The 22,276-nt window shown below is 38.5% G+C and overlaps 1 protein-coding gene across 1 annotated transcript in view; it reads right to left on the bottom strand.

Moving 5' to 3' along the window:
* Window positions 1–384: 384 nt before the first annotated feature.
* LOC138814278 (vomeronasal type-2 receptor 116-like) overlaps window positions 385–22,276 on the bottom strand; it is a 48,488-nt gene continuing 26,596 nt past the window's right edge. Inside the window, exon 9 of the mRNA XM_070003283.1 lies at window positions 385–528. Coding sequence (XP_069859384.1) covers window positions 385–528 — 144 coding nt within the window. The remainder of the gene's footprint in view (window positions 529–22,276) is intronic.

Genomic DNA, 22,276 nt, shown 5'->3' with positions numbered 1-22,276 from the left:
CTTTTGAGATTCTTACAGAGCCCAGCCTGGAGCCATTCCCAGGGTTTATGTTTACTGAATTTCATTTGATTGTCTAGGCTGCTGTAGGGAGGGGGCAGCCTCTGGCTTTATTTACCCATGGAAGAAAGCCACTGGTGGGGGGGGGGGTATTATCCTCTGCCTGGGCTTGGTGACTTTTTCCTGTGTGGAGTTGAGCCAAGCAGGATTGGGCAGGTTCCTGTGACCTACTAAATGACTCTCTGGTTTTCTCCCAAGGCCTGAGTTGGCGCTAGCAGCTCAGCAGGGCCTTTGTCAGTATCAAAGATGGAGATCTCCTGTAGTGGGGTGTGGGATGAGTGGCCTTTCCTCCTCTCCTGCCTGAGAAGGAGCTCAGATGTCAGGCTTCTATTCACGTCGCTGGAGTGTTGATTCCTGAGTCTTCTCTGGTCTGCAATCTGCAGGGTGGAGATGTCTACTCCTTGTCAATTCTTGCTGGTCTTGAGTAGAATCCGCTTGCCCGCTGCGTCGTCTGCCTTTGTCCCGGACTCTCTGTATTGCAGGAATAGCGGTTACAGCCGCTGTCGTCACCTCTGCCACTGCCACAGCTGCAGGCAAGTGCTCAGATCACTCGGCTTGCCTGGATTTTCCCTCTCTGGCCAAGCTGTCTGTACTGTGATGGCACACTTGATGTAATTCTCTGGCCTAGGACTGTTCATTGGTACACTAAAACTGCTTTGTATGCAAGAGCTTGTTTAGTCTCCAGCTTCTCCTCTGCCATCTTCCCGGAGCCCTCTTGTTCATGTGTTCTTTTTTTTTTTTTTTAATTGTATTTTATTTTTTTTGAGAACATTCTGTACAGAGGGGCTACAATTACATGGGCAGGATAATGCATACATTTCTTACCAAGCATTGCAGCCTCCTCCTTTGTTTACCCTTCACTTCCCTTCCCCTCCTCCCCCCTCCCCCCACCCAATTTTACCCCCCTCCCCCCACCCAATTATACCCCCCTCTCCCCCCCACACCGACATTGTAAAGTTGGTTTTGACATGACATTTTGTACTTCTCATTGTTGCAACAGGTCCACCTGAATCCTTAAACGACTTGTTTGTCCCCATCTCCTCCACATGTTATACTGACATCAAATATAGTGAAAGCGGGGGTTACACTGTGGGGGAGGGACATACAAAGCAACAAAGAAATAATCTTATAAATGCGTTAGAAACACAGGCATGAAAGAAACGAAAGCATTAAAATACATATTTAAGGGTTCATTTTCCTAACATCACATTATCTGACCTTTTCCACTTGACTCATACCTATACTAGATATTGCAAATAAGGGAAACCATGGGACCTATGCTTCTTTGGGCCTGGCTTACTTCACTTAATATAATTTTTCCAAACCTTTCCATTTCCTAACAAATGGGGAAATGTCATTCTTTCTGATGGAGGCATAGAATTCCATTGTGTATATATACCACATTTTCTTGATCCATTCATCTACTGAGGGGCATCTGGGTTGGTTCCATATCTTAGCTATGGTAAATAATGCTGCAATAAACATAGTTGTGCTGGTAGCTTTAGTGTGGTCTTGTTTGTAAACATTTGGGTAAATGTCCAAAAGTGGGATTGCTGGATCATAGGGGAGATCTATGTGAAGTCTTTTGAGGAACCTCCATACTGCTTTCCAAAGTGGTTGAACAAGTTTACATTCCCACCAACAATGAAGTAAGGTTCCTTTCTGTCCACATCCCCTCCAGAATCTGTTGTTGTTAGAGTTCTTGATTTTTGCTGTTCTAACTGGAGTGAGGTGATATCTCAATGTTGTTTTGATTTGCATTTCTTTTATGGCTAGGGATGTTGAACATTTCTTCATGTGTCTATTGGCCATCCTTCTTTCTTCTTCAGAGAAGCTTCTCTTTAAGTCTTTCGCCCACTTATTTATTGGGCAGTTGTTTCTTTGAGGATTTGTTGTTGGGTGGTTTAATTTTTTGAGTTCCAAGTATATTTTAGATATGAGACCCTTGTCCGTTGTATGGCTAGTAAAGATCTTCTCCCAATCGGTGGGCTTTCTATTGATCTTGCCAGCTATGTCATTTGCCCTGCAGAAGCTCTGCAATCTTATGCAATCCCATTTGTCCAACCTTTCTTTGATTTGTTGTGCTTCCGGGTCTCTATTCAGAAAATTTCGACCTGAGCCAAGGAGACCTAGGGTTTCTCCTATTCCATCCTGTAATGTTTTCAGAGTGTCTGCTTTGAGTTCAAGGTCTTTGATCCATTTGGAGTTGATTCTGGTGCAGGGTGATATATAAGGATCTAAGTTTAGTTTTCTACATGTAGTTAACCAATTTTGCCAGCACCATTTACTGAAGAGGCTGTCTTTCTTCAATTCTATTGTTTTAGCTTCCTTATCGAAGATTAGATGGCTATAGGTCTGTAGGTTCATTTCTGGGTTTTCAATTCTATTCCATTGGTCCTGAGGTCTGTTCTTATGCAAATACCAAGCTGTTTTGATTACTATGGCTTTATAGTAGAGTTTGAAATTTGGTATTGATATTCCTCCAGCAGTGTTCTTTCCGTTGAGGAGCGTTTTCGCTATTCAGGGTCTTTTTTTTTTTTTTTAATTTTTTAATTGTATTTTATTTTATTTGAGAACATACTGTACAGAGGGGCTACAATTACATGGGCAGGATAATGCATACATTTCTTACCAAGCATTGCAGCCTCCTCCTTTGTTTACCCTTCACTTCTCTTCCCTGCCTCCCCCCTCCCCCCACCCAATTTTACCCCCCTCCCCCCACCCAATTATACCCCCCTCCCCCCCCCAAACCGAAATTGTAAAGCTGGTTTTGACATGACATTTTGTACTTCTCATTGTTGCAACAGGTCCACCTGAATCCTTAAACGACTTGTTTGTCCCCATCTCCTCCACATGATATACTGACATCAAATATAGTGAAAGCGGGGGTTACACTGTGGGGGAGGGACATACAAAGCAACAAAGAAATAATCTTATAAATGCATTAGAAACACATGCATGAAAGAAACGAAAACATTAAAATACATATTTAAGGGTTCATTTTCCTAACATCACATTATCTGGCCTTTTCCGCTTGACTCGTACCTATACTAGATATTGCAAATAAGGGAAACCATGGGACCTATGCTTCTTTGGGCCTGGCTTACTTCACTTAATATAATTTTTTCCAAACCTTTCCATTTCCTAACAAATGGGGAAATGTCATTCTTTCTGATGGAGGCATAGAATTCCATTGTGTATATATACCACATTTTCTTGATCCATTCATCTACTGAGGGGCATCTGGGTTGGTTCCATATCTTAGCTATGGTAAATAATGCTGCAATAAACATAGTTGTGCTGGTAGCTTTAGTGTGGTCTTGTTTGTAAACATTTGGGTAAATGCCCAGAAGTGGGATTGCTGGATCATAGGGGAGTTCTATGTGAAGTCTTTTGAGGAACCTCCATACTGCTTTCCAAAGTGGTTGAACAAGTTTACATTCCCACCAACAATGAAGTAAGGTTCCTTTCTGTCCACATCCCCTCCAGAATCTGTTGTTGTTAGAGTTCTTGATTTTTGCTGTTCTAACTGGAGTGAGGTGATATCTCAATGTTGTTTTGATTTGCATTTCTTTTATGGCTAGGGATGTTGAACATTTCTTCATGTGTCTATTGGCCATCCTTCTTTCTTCTTCAGAGAAGCTTCTCTTTAAGTCTTTCGCCCACTTATTTATTGGGCAGTTGTTTCTTTGAGGATTTGTTGTTGGGTGGTTTAATTTTTTGAGTTCCAAGTATATTTTAGATATGAGACCCTTGTCCGTTGTATGGCTAGTAAAGATCTTCTCCCAATCGGTGGGCTTTCTATTGATCTTGCCAGCTATGTCATTTGCCCTGCAGAAGCTCTGCAATCTTATGCAATCCCATTTGTCCAACCTTTCTTTGATTTGTTGTGCTTCCGGGTCTCTATTCAGAAAATTTCGACCTGAGCCAAGGAGACCTAGGGTTTCTCCTATTCCATCCTGTAATGTTTTCAGAGTGTCTGCTTTGAGTTCAAGGTCTTTGATCCATTTGGAGTTGATTCTGGTGCAGGGTGATATATAAGGATCTAAGTTTAGTTTTCTACATGTAGTTAACCAATTTTGCCAGCACCATTTACTGAAGAGGCTGTCTTTCTTCAATTCTATTGTTTTAGCTTCCTTATCGAAGATTAGATGGCTATAGGTCTGTAGGTTCATTTCTGGGTTTTCAATTCTATTCCATTGGTCCTGAGGTCTGTTCTTATGCAAATACCAAGCTGTTTTGATTACTATGGCTTTATAGTAGAGTTTGAAATTTGGTATTGATATTCCTCCAGCAGTGTTCTTTCCGTTGAGGAGCGTTTTCGCTATTCAGGGTCTTTTATTGTTCCATATGAATTTTTGGATTGCCTCCTCTATTTCCTTGAAGAATGAGGGTGGAATTTTGATAGGTATCGCGTTGAATTTGTAGATAGCCTTGGGAAGTATTGCCATTTTCATGATGTTAATCTTGCCAATCCAGGAACATAGGAGGTTTTGCCATTTTTTAAGTTCTGTGTTGATTTCCTTTTTCAAGATTTTAAAGTTTTCATCATAGAGGTCCTTCACTTCTTTGGTTAAGTTAATTCCTAGGTATTTTATTTTTTGTGGGGCTATTACAAATGGAGTTGCTTTCCTAATTTCAGCCACACTTTTCTCATTGTTGTCATACAGAAAAGCCATTGATTTTTGGGGGTTAATTTTATAACCTGCTACTTTGCCAAAGTTTTGAATCAGCTTGAGTAATTTGGGAGTGGAGTCTATGAGATTCTTTAAATACAAGATCATGTCATCTGCAAAGAGGGAGAGTTTTATTTCTTCTTTCCCTATTTGGATCCCCTTTATGTCTGCATCTTGTCTTATTGCTGTAGCTAGGCATTCTAATACTAGATTGAAGAGAAGTGGAGAGAGTGTGCATCCTTGTCTTGTTCCTGAGTTAAGAGGAAATGGCTTTAGTTTTTCACCATTGAGTATAATGCTGGCTGTAGGTTTGTCATATACAGCCTTTATTGTATTGAGGAATGTTCCATGGATTCCTAATTTTTCCAGAACCTTCATCATAAAGGGGTGTTGGATCTTGTCAAATGCTTTTTCTGCATCTATTGAGATAACCATGTGGTTCTTATTCTTGCTCCTGTTGATGTGATGAATAATATTAATTGATTTGCGTATATTGAACCAGCTTTGCATCCCTGAAATGAATCCTGTTTGATCATGGTGTATAATTTTTTGGATGAATTGTTGAAGTCGATTGGCCAAAATTTTGTTGAGAAGTTTTGCATCAATGTTCATCAAAGAAATGGGTCTATAGTTCTCTTTCTTTGATGAGTCCCTGCCTGGTTTTGGGATGAGGGTTATGATGGCTTCATAGAATGTGTTCGGTAGTGAGCTTTCTCTTTCAATTTCATTGAAGAGTTGGAGGAGTATTGGTGTGAGCTCTGCTTTGAAGGCCTTGTAAAATTCCGCTGTAAAACCATCTGGTCCTGGACTTTTCTTAGCTGGGAGGTCTCTTATTGCTGTTTCTATTTCAATGCTTGATATGGGCCTGTTAAGCTGGTTTAACTCATCTTGGTTTAGTTTTGGCATGTCAATATTTGCTAGGAAAAGGTCCATTTCTGTCAAGTTCTCAAACTTATTAGCATAAAGTTTTGAGAAGTATTCCCTTATAATGTTCTGAATCTTGGTTGTTTCCGTGGTGATGTTTCCATTCTCATCTCTGAGTTTATTAATTTTGGTGTGTTCTCTCCTTTTTCTGATAAGGTTTGCTAAGGGTCTGTCAATTTTGTTAAGTTTTTCAAAGAACCAACTCTTTGTTTTGTTGATTCTTTCTATAGTTTTTTTGGATTCTAATTCATTTAATTCTGATTTAATTTTGATTATTTCTTTCCGTCTACTGGAATGGGGTTTATCTTGCTGCTCTTTTTCAAGGAGGTTTAGATGTGTCATTAAATTGTTAGTTTCTGATCTCTCCAATTTGTTGATGTAGGAGCTCAGAGCTATAAACTTGCCTCTGAGTACTGCCTTTGCTGTGTCCCAGAGGAGCTGGTAATTTGTGTGCTCATTTTTGTTGAATAGCATGAACATTTGAATTTCCTTTCTAATCTCTTCCATGACCCACTCATGATTCAGCAGTGTGTTGTTCAGCCTCCATGTGATACCGGACTTTCTTTGGTGGCTTTTGGTTTTGAGTTCTAATTTTATTCCCTTGTGGTCAGAGAGAATGCAAGGTATAACTTCAATGTTTCTGAATTTAGACAAGTTTGCTTTGTGGCCTAAAATGTGGTCTATTTTAGAAAACGTTCCATGTGCTGCTGAGAAGAACGTGTATTCTGATGCTGCTGGGTGAAATGTTCGGTAAATGTCTGTTAAGTCTAGTTGATCTATGCAGCTGTTTAGATCTGCGGTTTCTCTATCTAGTGGGGAGAGTGGTGTGTTAAAATCCCCAACAATTAATGTCTTTGGATCTATATGGGATTTGAGGGAAAGTAGTGTTTCTTTGATAAATTTGGGTGCTCCATTGTTTGGCGAATAGATATTTAGAATTGTAATATCCTCCTGAAGGAGAGATCCTTTAATTAGTATGTAGCGACCTTCTTTATCTCTTCTCACGAATTTTAATTTGAAGTCTATTTTATCTGATATTAGGATTGCAACTCCCGCCTGTTTATGAGGGCCGTTTGCTTGGTAGATTTTGTTCCAGCCTTTAACCTTGAAAATATGTTTGTTTTTACGGGCAAGATGTGACTCCTGCAGGCAGCAGATAGAAGGGTCTTGTTTTTTAATCCAACTAGACAGTCTATGTCGCTTAATTGGAGAGTTCAGTCCGTTAACGTTAAGAGATAGGACTGAGAGGTATTTGGGAGTTCCTGCCATGTTATCCGCCTTTTTGGGGGCTGTGAAAACTGGGTTCTTCCTAAGGTTCTTAGATTCTCAGTTTGTGTGCAGTTTCTTGGCCTTTGTTGCGTTCTTGTTGGTTTTCTATGTGTAGGACACCTTTAAGAATCTTTTGCAGGGCTGGTTTGGTGGAGATGTATTGTTTCAATTTTTCTTTGCTATGGAAGATTTTTATTTGGCCTTCAGTTATGAAGGAGAGTTTAGCTGGGTACAGTATTCTTGGTTGATAGTTGTTTGTTTTTAGGGCATGGCATACTTCATTCCAGGCTCTTCTTGCTTTGATTGTCTCTGCTGAGAAATCTGAGGTGATTCTAATTGGTTTCCCTTTATAGGTGATTAACCTTTTCTCCTTGACAGCTTTAAGGATCTTTTCCTTGGTCTGGGTTGATCTTGTGTGGATTATAATGTGACGGTGGGATGTCCTATTCTGGTCTGGTCTATTTGGGGTTCTAAAAGCTTCTTGTATCTGAATAGGCCTATCTTTTTGTATGTTTGGGAAGTTCTCTGCTAGGATCCTGTTAAACAAATTTCCTAGACCATTAACTTCTGTTTCTAGGTGCTCCTCTACACCCATTATCCTTAGATTGGGCCTTCTGATGGTGTCTTCCAGGTGTTGGATAGACCTATCATATTTCTTGGACTTGTCTTGGATGGTTGTATGTTCTTTCTCTATAATATCTAGGCTGTCTTCAATCCCTGAGATTCGATCTTCTGCATGGTCTAACCTGCTGTCAAGACTCTCTACTTTGTTTTTTATCTCTTTTCCTTCTAATTGGTCAGCTTTGATGGCTTCAAGTTCTTTGTTGAAGCTCTGTTTTAGGTCTTGTATGAATTTCTTTACTTCCTTAATTTGGTGTTCAGTGTTTGTTCTCAAATCACTTAGTTGATTGGTTATGGTTTCTTTCGACTCCCATTCCTTCTGTTGGGTTCCATTCGGCATTCCCTTTGTGGTCTCCCTGACTTCCTTCAGCTCTTTGTTAATGGATTCCATGAATGCCTTTAGTGATATTTGTGTATTCTCTACCTGGTCTCTTAATTCGTGAATTACTCTTTGATTAGTTTCCTCCCTTCTGTGGGATTCCTGCAGTTCTCTTTGAGTGTTCTCTGCCTGCTCACGCCATTCCTCCCTTTCTCTTTGAGTATTCTCAAGTTGTTCACGCAAATCCTGTATCAGTTTTTGAGAAGCTTCCTCACGCTTATGATATTCCTGTATAAACTTCAGGGATGCCTCCTTTCTCTCCCTATCACGCTCATACAGAGTCCTTTGTACATTGTCAAACTTCTCATTTATCATGTTTGCTATTAGTGTTTGTAGAGCTATTTGGGAACTCTCCTCTGGATTATTCTTTATCTGTTCTACTCCCTGATTATCAAGGTTGGGAATTGAGATACCCGAATTTGCCATTTTTCTTGTGTTTTTCCGGCTTACTCGGCCCATTTGAGATAAAGATTGCACCAGTTTTGTGCTAGAACACTATCTTAAGGCAACCATCAACCAAAGTTTGCATTTGTACAGTCAATAGTCTACAGATACAATCTAGTTCAACAGATACATCTATTCAACATCAAACGACTATATGTTAAAGGACTTCAAACCGCAGAAAAGAATTTGGAAAACCAGAAATTATTAGGATTAGGGAGAGATGTGGGTAAAAAATAGGAATAGATTGGTGTGGGGAGGCACAGGGAGTGTTAACTATGTCCTAATCACAGTGCAGGAAATGGGTTGGGTAGGATGCAAGTAGAGAGAGAGAGAAAAAGAAGAGACGGAAAGGGGAATAAAGAGAGACCAGAAAAAGAATAGAAACGTAAAAATTAATGTTATTATAGAGGTTAAAAGACCGTCTATTTAGAGAGGAATGTGAATATGTTCAGAGAAGGGGAGGGACATAGAGCAGATGTGAAAAGCTTTAAGGATGGGAAAGGGAGAAGAAAAGATCAGAAGTTCAGTAGAGCTAGATAAAAAACAAAAAGATAATTAAGAAAGAAAGAAAAAGAGAAAGAAGACAAGAAAAGAAAGGAAAACTCTCATTCACGTATTCCTAAAATAAAAATTATAAGATGAGAAAAAAAAATTACTGGAAAACAATTATTTTTTCAGAAGAGGCAAAAATTAAAGATTAATAAAAGTTTTAGAATGGAAAAAATTTATATATATATATATATATATATATATATATATGTATATGGTCACAAAAAACAAAAACAAGCAAAAAAAAAAGAAAAGAAGAAGAAGTAGAAAAAAAAAAGAAAAAAAAAGAAAAAAAAGTCTTTTGATTTTTTTTTTTGGGGGGGGAGGAGTGGGAAGAATCCTGTATCTCCCTTTTGTCTGCAACCAGTCTCTTGTTGGAGTCTCTGGTCAGCTTGAGGTCCTGTGGCTTGATTGGTTTCTTAAGTCGGTTGGTTGGAAGAGGCAGAAAAATGCTCTGCTTTACCCAAGATTTTGAGATCCCCTTCCCAGGTTAGTTTTCTGGGAGGGTGGTCTGCTTTGAGAGTCACAAAAGAGGGGGATGTGGTGATGAGGCTGGGTTCTGGGTAGAGTTGAGGCCTTTCAACAAACAGTAGCTTTTCCCTGGGGCTATTTTGTGATAAAGCTCACAGCGCCCAGCCTGGAGCCATTCTCAGGGTTTCTGTTTTTCAATTGATTGTGGTGGCTGCTAGAGGGAGGGGCAGCCTCTGGCTCTGGTTACCCAGTGAGGCAGGGCACTCCGATGGCTGGCGCCTGAGCTGGGTGACTTTTCCCTGGATGGAGCTGAGTCTGGCAGGTCACTTCGCCGTTAAGTTCTTGTGACCTGCTAAATGACTCATTTTATTCCAAGGCCTGAGCTGGAGCTAGCAGCTCCTCCGAGCTTTGTCGGTATCCAAGATGGAGATCACCGGTGCTGGGGGGGGAGGGGTGGCCTTCCCTCCTCTGCTCCCTGAGGAGTGAGGATGTCAGGCTTGTACTCACGCCGAGTCTTGGATCCTGGGTCGTCTCTGGTCTGCAAACAGCAGGATGAAGATGTTCGCTCCTTGTCGGTTCTTGTTGGTGTTGAGTAGAATCTGCTTGTCCGCTGCGTCTGGCTCCTTCGTCCCCGACTCTCTGTGTCTCAGGTATGACTCCGCGGCGGTGGTCACCGCCGCGACCCCGCCGCCGGAGCGGCAGCTGATGCGTTTCCTTGGCTTCCCCTCTCTTGTCTAACTCTCTGTCCTGTGATGGCACACTTGGTGTGATTCTCTGGCTTAGGACTGTTCACTGGAACTCTAAAACTACTTTCTATGCAAGAGCTTGTTCAGATTCCAGCTTCTCCTCCGCCATCTTCCTGGAACCTGTTCATGTGTTCTTATGGAAGGGCAAGCTAACTAATAAAAGTTCAGTTTAAGAGCAAAATTCATAAGCAAAATGTTATTGATGGAAAATTCTTTTTTTTTTTGATGGAAAATTCTATAGGAAATTGTTCTCACAGATCCAACATATTGAACAGTATTCATTGCAATAACAACCAGAACAAGAGCTCAAGTATCAGGTGAGGGAATTTTATTTTATTTTACTTTTGCACCAAAACAAAAAGAATGCATCTGAATTCAAGGAATTCATTATAGGAAGAGTAACCCAAAATATGAAGGGGTAAAGAGAGAATTGTAAGGAAGCTTTACATTGAAATTTCAGTTGCAAAATTCAGTGATAACTACTCTCTTCCCAATTTATTTATTTATATATTTATTTTTGGTTGGTTGAGGGGCTTGAACTCTGGGCTTGGGTGCTGTCCCTACACTCTTCAGCTCAAGGCGAGAGCTCTACCACTTGAGTCGCAGTGCCACTTCCAGTTTTCTAGTGGTTTTTATTGGAGATAAGAGTCTAATGGATTTTCCTGTCTGGGATGGCTTTGAACCGTGATCCTCAGATCTCAGCCTCCTGAGAAGCCAGGATTACAGGTGTGAGCCACTGGTGCCTGGCTAATAAGCTTTTACTATGTAAATACTCTACAGAGGGGCTACAATCACATGAGCAAGGTAATGAGTACATTTCCTATCAAGAATTGTTAGCTCCTCCTTTGCTTTCCCCACACCATCCCTTCCATAGATTGAAAAACTGGAAAGGAACCAATAGAGCAAAATAAAGAAGAGCAAAGTACTTCTTTCCTTCCTTCCTTCTTTCCTTCCTTCCTTCCTTCCTTCCTTCCTTCCTTCCTTCCTTCCTTCCTTCCTTTCTTCCTTCCTTCCTTCCTTCCTTCTTCCCTCCTTCCAATCTTTGTGTCCTGTCTGTGTGTTCCAGGGTTTGTGTGTGTTTGTTTGTGTGTGCAGCACCGTGTGCATATTCTAAAAATATTAATGATGAAATCAACTGGCATTGTTTAAGAGGAAACAATAAATCATGTTGGAAATACTAATGAAAGGATTAACTTGTTCAATATATAATGTAGGTATATGTGAAATGATCATCATGAAAACCTGCCTTATTTGTGAAGTCTTCTATATAGAAGGAAATAGTGAGCTTGAGGAAAATCTACTTGAACAAACATATATGGAGTGATAATGTATAAATAAGAATGAAGAAGTAAGAATGGAGATGTGTGAAAAAGGGTGGTTAAAAGTTGATGACTAATTAAAAAAAACAAATGTAGAGAAGTAATAGACCTAAAGATGAAAGGATAATTAAATTTTTGACCTTGACATCGACAGTAATCTCTCTTATGTTCAGGCCCTTATAAGTGAAATGCATATACAGGGAAGATTCTTTAGACTAGAATAGAAATCAGACCCATAACACATAGCTGTAGTCCTGTTTTCTAATATTTGATAATGTGCCAAAAACACAGCTTGTTAGATAGATAACTTTTATACAAATGGTGTTGGCAAAATTGAATATTTATGTGCAGATAACTGAAACTAGATACCACAGAACACCTTGTATCAGAATTATCTCTAAATGGAACAAAGACCTCAGTGTAAGACCAGATACTGCCCATATATTAAAGGAAGGGCTAGGGGAAATTCTAAGCTGCCTAGGCATGGGACAAAATTTTCTAAGGAAACATCCAGAATGACAACAATTCAAAGAAAGCCTGGATAGAGTTCTTCATTTTAGCCATTCTAACTGTGGTGAGGTGATATCTCAATGTTGTTTTGATTTGCATTTCTTTTATGGCTAGGGTGGTTGAGCTTGTCTTCATGTGTCTACTGGCCATCCTTCTTTCCTCTTCGGAGAAGTTTCTCTTTAAGTATTTAGCCCACTTATTTATTGAGCAGTTGTTTCTTTGAGGATTTGTTGCTGGGGGATTTAATTTTTTGAACTCCAAGTATATTTTAGATATGAGACCCTTGTGTGTTGTATGGCTAGTAAAGATCTTCTCCCAATCCATAGGCTTTCTATTAATCTTACTAGCTATGTCCTTTGCCATGCAGAAGCTCTGCAACTTCATGCAATCCCATTTGTCCAACCTTTCTTTGATTTGTTGTGTTTCCGGGTCTCTATTAAGAAAATTTCAGCCTGTGCCTAGGAGACCTAGGGTTTCTCCTATTCTATCCTGTAATGTTTTCAGAGTGTCAGCTTAGACTCCGAGGTCTTTGATCCATTTGGAGTTGATTCTGGTGCAGGGTGATATATAAGGATCTAGCTTTACTTTTCTACAAGTGATTAACCAATTTTGTCAGCACCATTTACTGAAGAAGCTGTCTTTCTTCCGTTCTATTTTTTTTACCTCCTTTATCAAACATTAGATGGCTATAGGTCTGTAGGTTCATTTCTGGGTTTTCAGTTCTATTCCATTGGTCCTGAAGTCTGCTCCTGTGCCAGTACCAAGCTGTTTTGATTACTATGGTTTTAAAGTAGAGTTTGAGATTTGGTATTGATATTCCTCCAGCACTGTACTTTCTGTTGAGGATCGTTTTTGCTATTCGGGGTTTTTTATTGTTCTCTATGAATTTTGGGATTGCCTCTTCTATTTCCTTGAAGAGTGAGGTTGGAATTTTGATGGGTATCACGTTGAATTTGTAGATAGCCATGGGAAGCCTTGCCATTTTCACGATGTTGATCTTTCCAATGCAGGAGCATGGGAGTTTTTGCCACTTTCTAAGTTCTGTTTTAATTTCCTTTTTCAAGTTTTTAAAGTTTTCATCATAGAGGTCCTTCACTTCTTTGTTTAAGTTAATTCCTAGGTATTTTATTTTTTGTGGGGCTATTATGAATGGAGTTGCTTTCCTAATTTCAGCCACACTTATCTCATTGTTGGCATGCAGAAAAGCCATTGATTTTTGAGGGTTAATTATATACCCTGCTACTGTGCCGAAGTGTTGAATCAGCTTGAGTAATTGGGGAGTGGAGTCTATGGGATTCTTTAAATACTATATCATGTCATCTGCAAAGAGGGAGAGTTTTACTTCTTCTTTTCCTATTTGGATCCCCTTTATGTTTGCATCTTGTCTTATTGCTGTAGGAAGACATTCTAATACTAGATTGAAGAGAAGTGGAGAGAGTGGACATCCTTGTCTTGTTCCTGAGTTAAGAGGAAATGGCTTTAGTTTTTCACTATTAAGTATAATGCTGGCTGTAGGTTTGTCATATACAGCCTTTATTGTATTGAGGAATGTTCCATGGATTCCTAATTTTTTCAAGACCTTCATCATAAAGGGGTGTTGGATCTTGTCAAATGCTTTTTCTGCATCTATTGAGATAATAGATGCTGGATGGGATGTGGACAGAAGGGAACCTTACTGCATTGTTGGTGGGAGTGTAAACTTGTTCAACCACTTTGGAAAGTAGTATGGAGGTTTCTCCAAAGACTCCACATAGAGCCCCCTATGACCCAGCAATCCCACTTTTGGGCATTCACCCAAATGTTTACAAACAAGACCATACTAAAGATACCAGCATGACTATGTTTATTGGAGCACTATTTACTATAGCTAAGATATGGAACCAATCCAGATGCCCCTCAGTAGATGAATGTATCAAGAAAATGTGGAATTTTATGCCTCCATCAGAAAGAATGACATTTCCCCATTTGTTAGGAAATGGAAAGACTTGGTAAAAATTATATTAACTGAAGTAAGCCAGGCCCAAAGAAACATAGGTCCGATGGTTTCTCTTATCTGCAATATCTAGTATATGTCTGAATCAAGCAGACAGATAAGGTGATGTTAGGGAAATGAACCCTAAGATATGTATTCAAATGTTTTGTTTCTTTCATGCAATTGTTTCTAACACATTTATAAGATAATTTCTTTGTTGCTTTGTATGTCCCTCCCCCACAATATAACCCCTGCTTTCACTCTATTTGATGTCGGTATAATTTGTGGAGGGGAAGGAGAAAAACAAATCGTGTAAAATAGGATTGCATGTGGACCGATTGCAACAATGAGATGTACAAGTTTTAATGTAAAAAACGAACTTCACAACTTTGGTGGGGGTTGGGGGAGGAGGAGCGGGCAGGATTGGGTTGGGGGAAAGGGGGAGGATGCGAAGGGATGGGAAGAGGAAACAAAGGAGGAGGCTACAATGCTTGGTAAGAAATGTACTCATTATCTTGCCTATATAATTATAAACCCTCTCTACAGTATTTTCACAATAAAATAGAAAAAAAAAAGAAAGCCTGGATAAATGGGATTGTATCAGAGTTTCAGCTTAGTAAGGGACTGTAGCTAACAAGATAAACAGGCCCACAAAATTGTGGAAAAATCTTTACTCTATACATCAGACAAAGGCCTCATATATGAATTGTACATGCAGCTAAAAAAATTAATCCCCCCAAAGAAATGAACTGCGAAAAAAGAAAACAGAATGTATTTTTACTTGACATTTCTTCTGTCTCTTGTTTTCTTTAACTTTTCTCTTGTTTCTTTGTTTATATTAGTGAGAGTAAAGGAGGGCTCATAAAAGATGGAACAAGGATGAATAAATACAATAGTGATACTCACTAGACTCTGTGTGGAAAATGAACTGGCCATTTGCAGAGACAGGAGGGAAAAACTGGGAGAGATTGATGGAATGAGAGACATTCTTCAAAAGGAATTGTCCTCATTACTAATTACCTAGCTCATGTAGCAGTAACCTTCTGTATATCAGCATTTTGTTATTTCCCTTCCTCTACCCAAATTAGAAAAATATATGTACAAGGTGTAGAACACCAGAACCAACTACAGTGATAATAGTGGTTGTAACATGAAGGAAGAACATACAAAAAACAAAAAATGTCACAAAGTACATTATAAGTACATTAAAAAGAACAATAAGAAAGATAAAATTTCTTCTGTCCCTATCTTGTGGTTCAGTTCACTTAGGATCTTATGGTCATATGTACATATCTTTTGATCTCTTCTGCTTGTACTAGACGTATACTACTTATTGAAGATAAGGGAAACCATGGGACATATGTCCCTTTGAGTCTGGCTTACTTCACTTAATATAATTTTTTCCACGTCTTTTCATTTCCTAACATATTTGGCAATGTCATTCTTTCTGATGGAGGCATAGAATTCCATTTTGTGTGTGTGTGTGTGTGTGTGTGTGTGTGTGTGTGTGTGTGTGTGTGTGTGTGTGTGTGTGTGTGTGTGTGTGTGTGTATCACATTTTCTTGATCCATTGTTCTACTGAGGGGCATCTGGGTTGGTTCCATTTTTAAGCTTTGGTGAATAATGCTGTGATAAACAAAAATGTGCTGGTAACTTTGGTATGGCCTTGTTTGTGATCGTTTGGGTAAATGCCCAAAAGTGGAAGTGGTGGGTCATAGGGGTGCGCTATGTGGAGTCTTTTTAGGAACCTCCATACTGCTTTCCAAAGTGGCTGAATAAGTTTACACTCCCACCAATAAGGCAGTAGAGTTCCCTTCTGTCCCTATCCCCTCCAGCATCTGCTGTTCTTGATTATAGCCATACTAACTGGGGTGAGATGGAATCTCAATGCTGTTTTGAGTTGCATTTCTTCTATGCCTAGGGAAGTTGAGCATTTCCTCATGTGTCTATTGGCCATTTTTATGTCCTCTTCAGAGAAATCTCTCTTTCTGGCTTTAGCCCACTTATTAATTGGGCAGTTATTTCTTTGAGGATTTGTTGGTGGGGGATTTTATTTTTTTGTTCCAAGTATATTTTAGATATGAGACCTTTGTCTGTTGTATGGCTAGTGAAAATCTTCTCCCAATCTATGGGCTTTCTATTGATCTTGCTTGCTATGTCCTTTGCCATGCACAAGCTCTTCAGTTTCATGCATTGGTCCCATTGGTCCCACCATTCTTTGATTTGTTGAGTTTCTGCGTCTTTATGAAGAAAATTGTGGCCTGTGTCAAGGAGCCCTAGTTTCCCCTATTCCTTCCTGCAATGTTTCCAGGGTGTCTGCCTTGACTTCGAGGTCTTTGATCCATTTGGAATTGTTTGTGGTGCAGGGTGGTATATGAGGATCTAGCTTTAGTTTTCTATGGGTGATTAACCAGTTTTGCCAGGACCATTTAATGAAGAGATTATCTTACTTCCATTCCATTTTTGTACCTTTTTTATTGTAAAAATACTTTACAGAAGGGTCACAGATACATGAGGAAGGTAATGAATACATTTCCTGTAGAACATTGTTGCCTCCTCCTTGGTTTTCCTTCCTACCTCCAAACTACCCCCCGACGCCAAAGTTGTAAAGTTTGTTTTCCACATAGTGGAAAACTTCTCATTGTTACAATGGTCATCCTGTATCTCCATTTAAGCATTTTGTTTTGTTCTTTCCTCTCCCCAAATTAGAGAAGTGCACATACAAGGTGTAGGGCACCGATATCAAATTCAGTGAAAAGAGGTATTATACCATGGGGGACGAACATAAAAAGAAACAAAAAAATCACATGGTACATTATAAATATGTTAGAAACAATGGAAAGAGAGAAAAAATATTTTTGTTCCTATCTTGGGGTTCATTTGGCTTCAAGTCATTTTACATGGTCCTATGTACATAGCTTTTGACCTTTTGACCTTTTCTACTTGTCTTATACATGGATTAGTTATTGCAAATAAGAGAAATTATGGGACCTATGTTTCTTTGGGCCTGGCCTTACTTCACTTAATATATTTATACCAAGTCTTTCTACTTCCTAACAAATGGGGCAATGCTTTTTTTTCTGATGGAGGCATAGAATTCCATTGTGTATATATAGCACATTTTCTTGATCCATTCATCTACTGAGGGGTATCTGTGTTAGTTCTATTTCTTAGCTATGGTAAATAATACTGCTATAAACATAGTTGTGCTGGTAGCTTTAGTATCGTCTTGTTTGTGGTCGTTTGGGTAAATGCCCAAAAGTGGGATTGCTGGGTCATAGGGGAGCTCTATGTGGAGTCTTTTGAGGAACCTGCATACTACTTTCCAAAGTGATTGAGCAAGTTTACACTCCCACCTACAATGCAGTAGGGTTCCCTTCTATCCACATCTCCTCCAGCACCTATTGTTATAAGAGTTCTGGATTATAGCCATTCTAACTTGGGTGAGGTAGAATCTCAATGATGTTTTGATTTGCATTTCTTTTATGGCTAGAGAGGTTGAGCATTTCTCCACGTGTTTATTGGTCATTTTTATTTCCTTTTAAGAGAATCTCTCTTTAAGCCTTTAGCCCACTTATTTATTGGGAAATTGTTTCTTTCAAGATTTATTTTTGGGGGATTTATGTTTTTGATTTCTAAGTTTATTTTAGATATGAGATCCCTGTCATTTGTATGGTTAGTGAAGACCTTCTTCCAATTCGCAGCTTTCTATTGATCTTGCTAGGTATGTCCTTTGCTAGGCAGAAGCTATGTCACAATGGGTCAACTTGCATCCCCATTTAAGCATTCCCCAATATCCCTTCCCCTCCCCAAATTACAAAAATGTATATACAAGATGCAGAACACTGGCATCAAATCCAATGAGAACAGGAGTTATACTGTGGGGGTAAAACATACAAATGAAATGCAAGAACCACATAATGCACTGTAAGTACTTAAAAACACTAGCAAGAGAGAAAAAAAACCACTTGTATCCCTGTCTTGGGGTACATTTTGCTTAACATTACCTCATGTGGTCACATGTACATAGTCTTTGACCGTCTCTGTTTGTCCTAGACATGTACTAGTCATTGCAAAGAAGGGAATCCATGGGACCTATGTTTCTTTCGGACTGGCTTACTTCTCTTAATATAATTTTTTCCAAGTCTTTCCATTTCCTAATTAATGAGGCAATGTCATTCTTTTTGATGGAGGCATGGAATTCGATGATATATATACACACATATATATATATCACATTTTCTTATCCATTCATCTACTGAGGTGCATCTGGGTTGTTTCCATATCTTAGCTATGGTAAATAATGCTACAAAAAACAAGCCACTGAGTTTTGAGGATTAATTTTGTATCCTGCTTCCAGATTATGTCATCTGCAAAAATTAAATCTTCCAAAAACAAATCCTCAAAGAAACAATCGCCCCATTAATAAATGGGCTGAAGACTTAATGAGAAAATTCTCTGAAGAGGAAATAAGAATGGCCAATAGGCACATGAAGAAATGCTCAACGTCTCTGGCCATAAAAGAATGCAAATCAAAACAACATTGAGATTCCACCTCACCCCAGTTAGAATGTCTATAGTCAAGAAATCTAATAACAGATGCTGGAGGAGATGTGACCAGAAAGTAACACTACTACACTGTTGGTATGAGTGTAAACTTGTTCAATTATTCTGGAAAGCAGTATGAAGGTTCCTCAAAAGACTCCACATAGAGCTCCACTATGACCCAGCAATCCTACTTCTGGACATTTAAATAAATCATCATAAATAAAGCCATATTAAAGTAACTAGCACAGCTATGTTTATGGCAGCATTATTCATTAAAAATAAGATATGGAACCAACCCAGCTTCACCTTACTATAGATGAATATATCCAGAAAATGTGATACACGTACACATGCCCACACAACACAATGGAATTCGATGCTTCTTTCAGAAAGAATAAAGTTACTCCATTTGGAAGGAAATGGAAAGACTTGGAAAATTTTTATTAAGTTAATTAAAAGAGTCCCAAAGAAAAGTAGCTTGCAGGATTTCCCTCATTTGTAAAAATTAGAATATATCAATGATATTCTTTTTTATATGACTTAACAATATAGTATCAAAATGTACAAGATGCACTCTCATTCCCGTAGAGCATATTCCTTTTATTTACACTAGGTATCATTGCCTAAAGATTATTTTCTTAGGCAAATGAAATAAATACAACCAAGCATCTCATAAGACAGAGATAATGTTATTCATTGAGCAGAATTTCTGAACCATATTTGGGTATAACCCTTTATTGTATGGCTTATATTTATTTTTTTTAATATTTACTGAATGCCAAATTGATTCAATTTCACCCTCCATTACTATCCACATGCCATTGAATTAAATTCTCTATACCTGAGTTCCTCATTTAGAGTGACAAAAAACAGAATCTAGGTTTTTTAAGAGCTAATTGATATGTAGACCTCAATAGATTTTATTTTTTAATATTCCATTTTATTTAGCTGTCAAAGACCCTAAACACACTCCCTATCTTCATTAAATTCAAACAAAATTTACAATACCTTTGGGGAGAGGGACGAAAGCCATTTGGGATGAAGCAACTGAATTGCCTCAGAGGATGCCATGTCCTGTGCATGGTGAAATGCCCACCAAAAGTCTATGCCTGTGAGATGTCAGCTAAAGTTCTGAGAGCATCACACCCAGAGGGCCGATTCCCCCACACAATGTAAATAACATCCATAGAATCTTAGTGGTTGATGCCAGCAGCTATCAATAAGAATTCCATGTGAAGAGACCTCCAGAAATACAGCCATTTACTATTGCCTGAGGAAGCAGTGTTGTCAATGAACCTACCAATTATATGTCAATAACTCACAGTCAATGATGAAATTGAGTTCTGCTTTTGCATTCTGAAATTTTACCTTCAAACAGATTATTATTATTATTATTATTATTGGGTCTGGTTGTGGGGCCTGAACTCTGGGCCTGGGTGCTGTCCCTCAGCTTTCAGCTCAAGGCTAGCCCTTACCACTGGTTTTTTGCTTAGGATTATTTTTTTCTATTCCTGCAAAATATGCACTCTAATTTTCAGTGAAATAACACTGAAACTATAGTTTACTTTTGGGAATATAGTCACTTTCACAATTTTAATTCTGTTCATCTCTGAAGAGAGATGTCTTTCCATTTTCTGGTTGTTATCCAATTTCTTATTTCATAGCATTACTTTTCATTGTACCGGTCTTTAGAGATATTTTCATAGGTTTTGAGTCCTAAGTATTTGTTTTTGTAAAGCCAACATTTGAAGGTTTATGTGAAAGCAACATTGGGTTCATCTTTAGTTTGTTTTATCTTAAGAGATTAATTTTTTTTTAGTCCAAATAGAAAAAAGAGATGTTATTTTTTTCAACTCTACGTAGACTGATTTTTCTTTTTGGTTTGGTAGTGGGGCTTGAACTCTAGGCTTGGGAGCAATCCCTCAGCTCTTCAGCTCATGCCAGCCCGCTACCATTTGAGCCACAACACCACTTCCGATTTTCTAGTGGTTTATTGGAGATAAGAGTCTCAGGGACTTTCCTGCCAGGGCTAGCTTTGAATTGTGATCCTCAGATTTCAGCCACCTGAGTAGCTAGGATTACAGGCATGAGCCACTGGCACTTGGCAGTAGATTGATTTTTTTTTGTCAGTCTTGACACTTGAACTCTGGTACCGGGTGCTGTCCCTCAGCTCTTGAGCACAAGGCAAGCATTCTACCACTTGTGCCACAGCTCTGCTTCTGGTTTTCTGGTGGTTAATTGGAGATAAGAATATCAGGGACTTTGCTGCCTATGCTGGGTTTGAACTGTGATCCTCAGATTTCAGCCTCCTGAGTAGCTAGGATTAAAGGCATGAACCACTATTCCCAGCTGGAGGATTGATTTTAGATTTTTTTTGTATTACTTTAATTTTTTACTCATATATATAGTTAAAATGGGGTTTCATTATGATAGTATTATATGAGCACACAAACTCTTTTATCCAAATGTGCTTATGTCCATTTTTTTTTAATTTTTTTCTAAAAATTTAAATTATCTTAATGGCCTCCATTGTTTTATTTTCAACCATGAGTTAAAATCTGCAGTGTTTAATAGAATATATCTAAACTTTTTGAAAGCAACAAAAATCATATAAAATATGACATATGATCCCCAATTACACACACACACACACACACACACACACACTCACACACACACACACAAGGAAGATAGGCAAACCATGATTCAAGGGCCAAATCCAGCCTGCTTCTTATGAGTAAAGTTTTATTGTATCACAAATGAAAAAATTTATATGGCTTCATTTCCCTTGTTACTTTCTTCTTACCTCTATCCTATTTCTCCACAAACTTTTCCTTTAAACTCCATTAACTTTTTCCTTGCCTCTCATTTATCCAATCTTACTTCAACTTATCAACCCATCCATGTGTTCATTCTTTTTGTTTCTACATTTAAGAGAAACAGTGTTTTATAAGGGGGGGGGGGTTGTGTGCCAGCGCGGAGATGGGAAGGAATAGGAAGGGGAAACAAAGGAGGAGGCAACAATGCTTGATAAGAAATGTACTCATTACCTTGCCCATGTAATTGTAACCACTCTGTACGATATTTTCACAATCAAAAAAGAAAAAAAGTTTAAGAAAATTAGCAAGGCCTACAACATATTATGCGTAACTACTGAAATCACATGTTCTCCCAATAATTTCACATCACACAATGAAGATCCAGTATTTTCCTCAATAATAAAAACTCACCCCTATTCATGAAATTTCTAAAATGAATAAGGAAGATTGAAAGAACTCAATAGAAACTGATGAGTATTTTGCTTATATCTTGATGAACATACTGAATAAGTTGGAAATTAATTAAATTTTAATTTGTTAATTTAATTTGTGTACCCTCAACAAAAGAACATGCACACAGTTTTTGCCAAACATTGTTATATTTTCAATAAAAATTTAATTTATAGCAAACTAGAGTCAGTTACATAGTCATTTCTCTATCAGATATGTAATTGTGAGAAGGTGTTCAATGTCTGGGCAGGAAAGTCCATATGATTATTATTTTCAAGGAAAGACCAAAGAGCTAGAAATTGAGCTGTGGTTCAAGTAGCAATGCAGACATGGTTGAAAAATGTAAGGCATAGTATAGGCCCTGAGTTCAAGCATGCAAAATGAATTTAATGTAAGATGAAACATGTAACAGACACTAGAAGAGATGAGAAATGAGTACAATTGTGTCAATATATCTTAAATATATGATTATGTAAAAATAGTATAGAACCCACTAAATCAACCTATTTGAAATAGTAAGTC

Source organism: Dipodomys merriami, unplaced genomic scaffold (genome assembly GCF_024711535.1).
Source record: "Dipodomys merriami isolate MVZ:Mamm:240054 unplaced genomic scaffold, mDipMer1.0.p SCAF_6, whole genome shotgun sequence".
In the NCBI taxonomy this organism is placed as follows: domain Eukaryota; kingdom Metazoa; phylum Chordata; class Mammalia; order Rodentia; family Heteromyidae; genus Dipodomys; species Dipodomys merriami.
The sequence above is the reverse complement of the archived record's forward strand: the minus strand, read 5'-3'. Positions and strand labels throughout refer to the sequence as shown.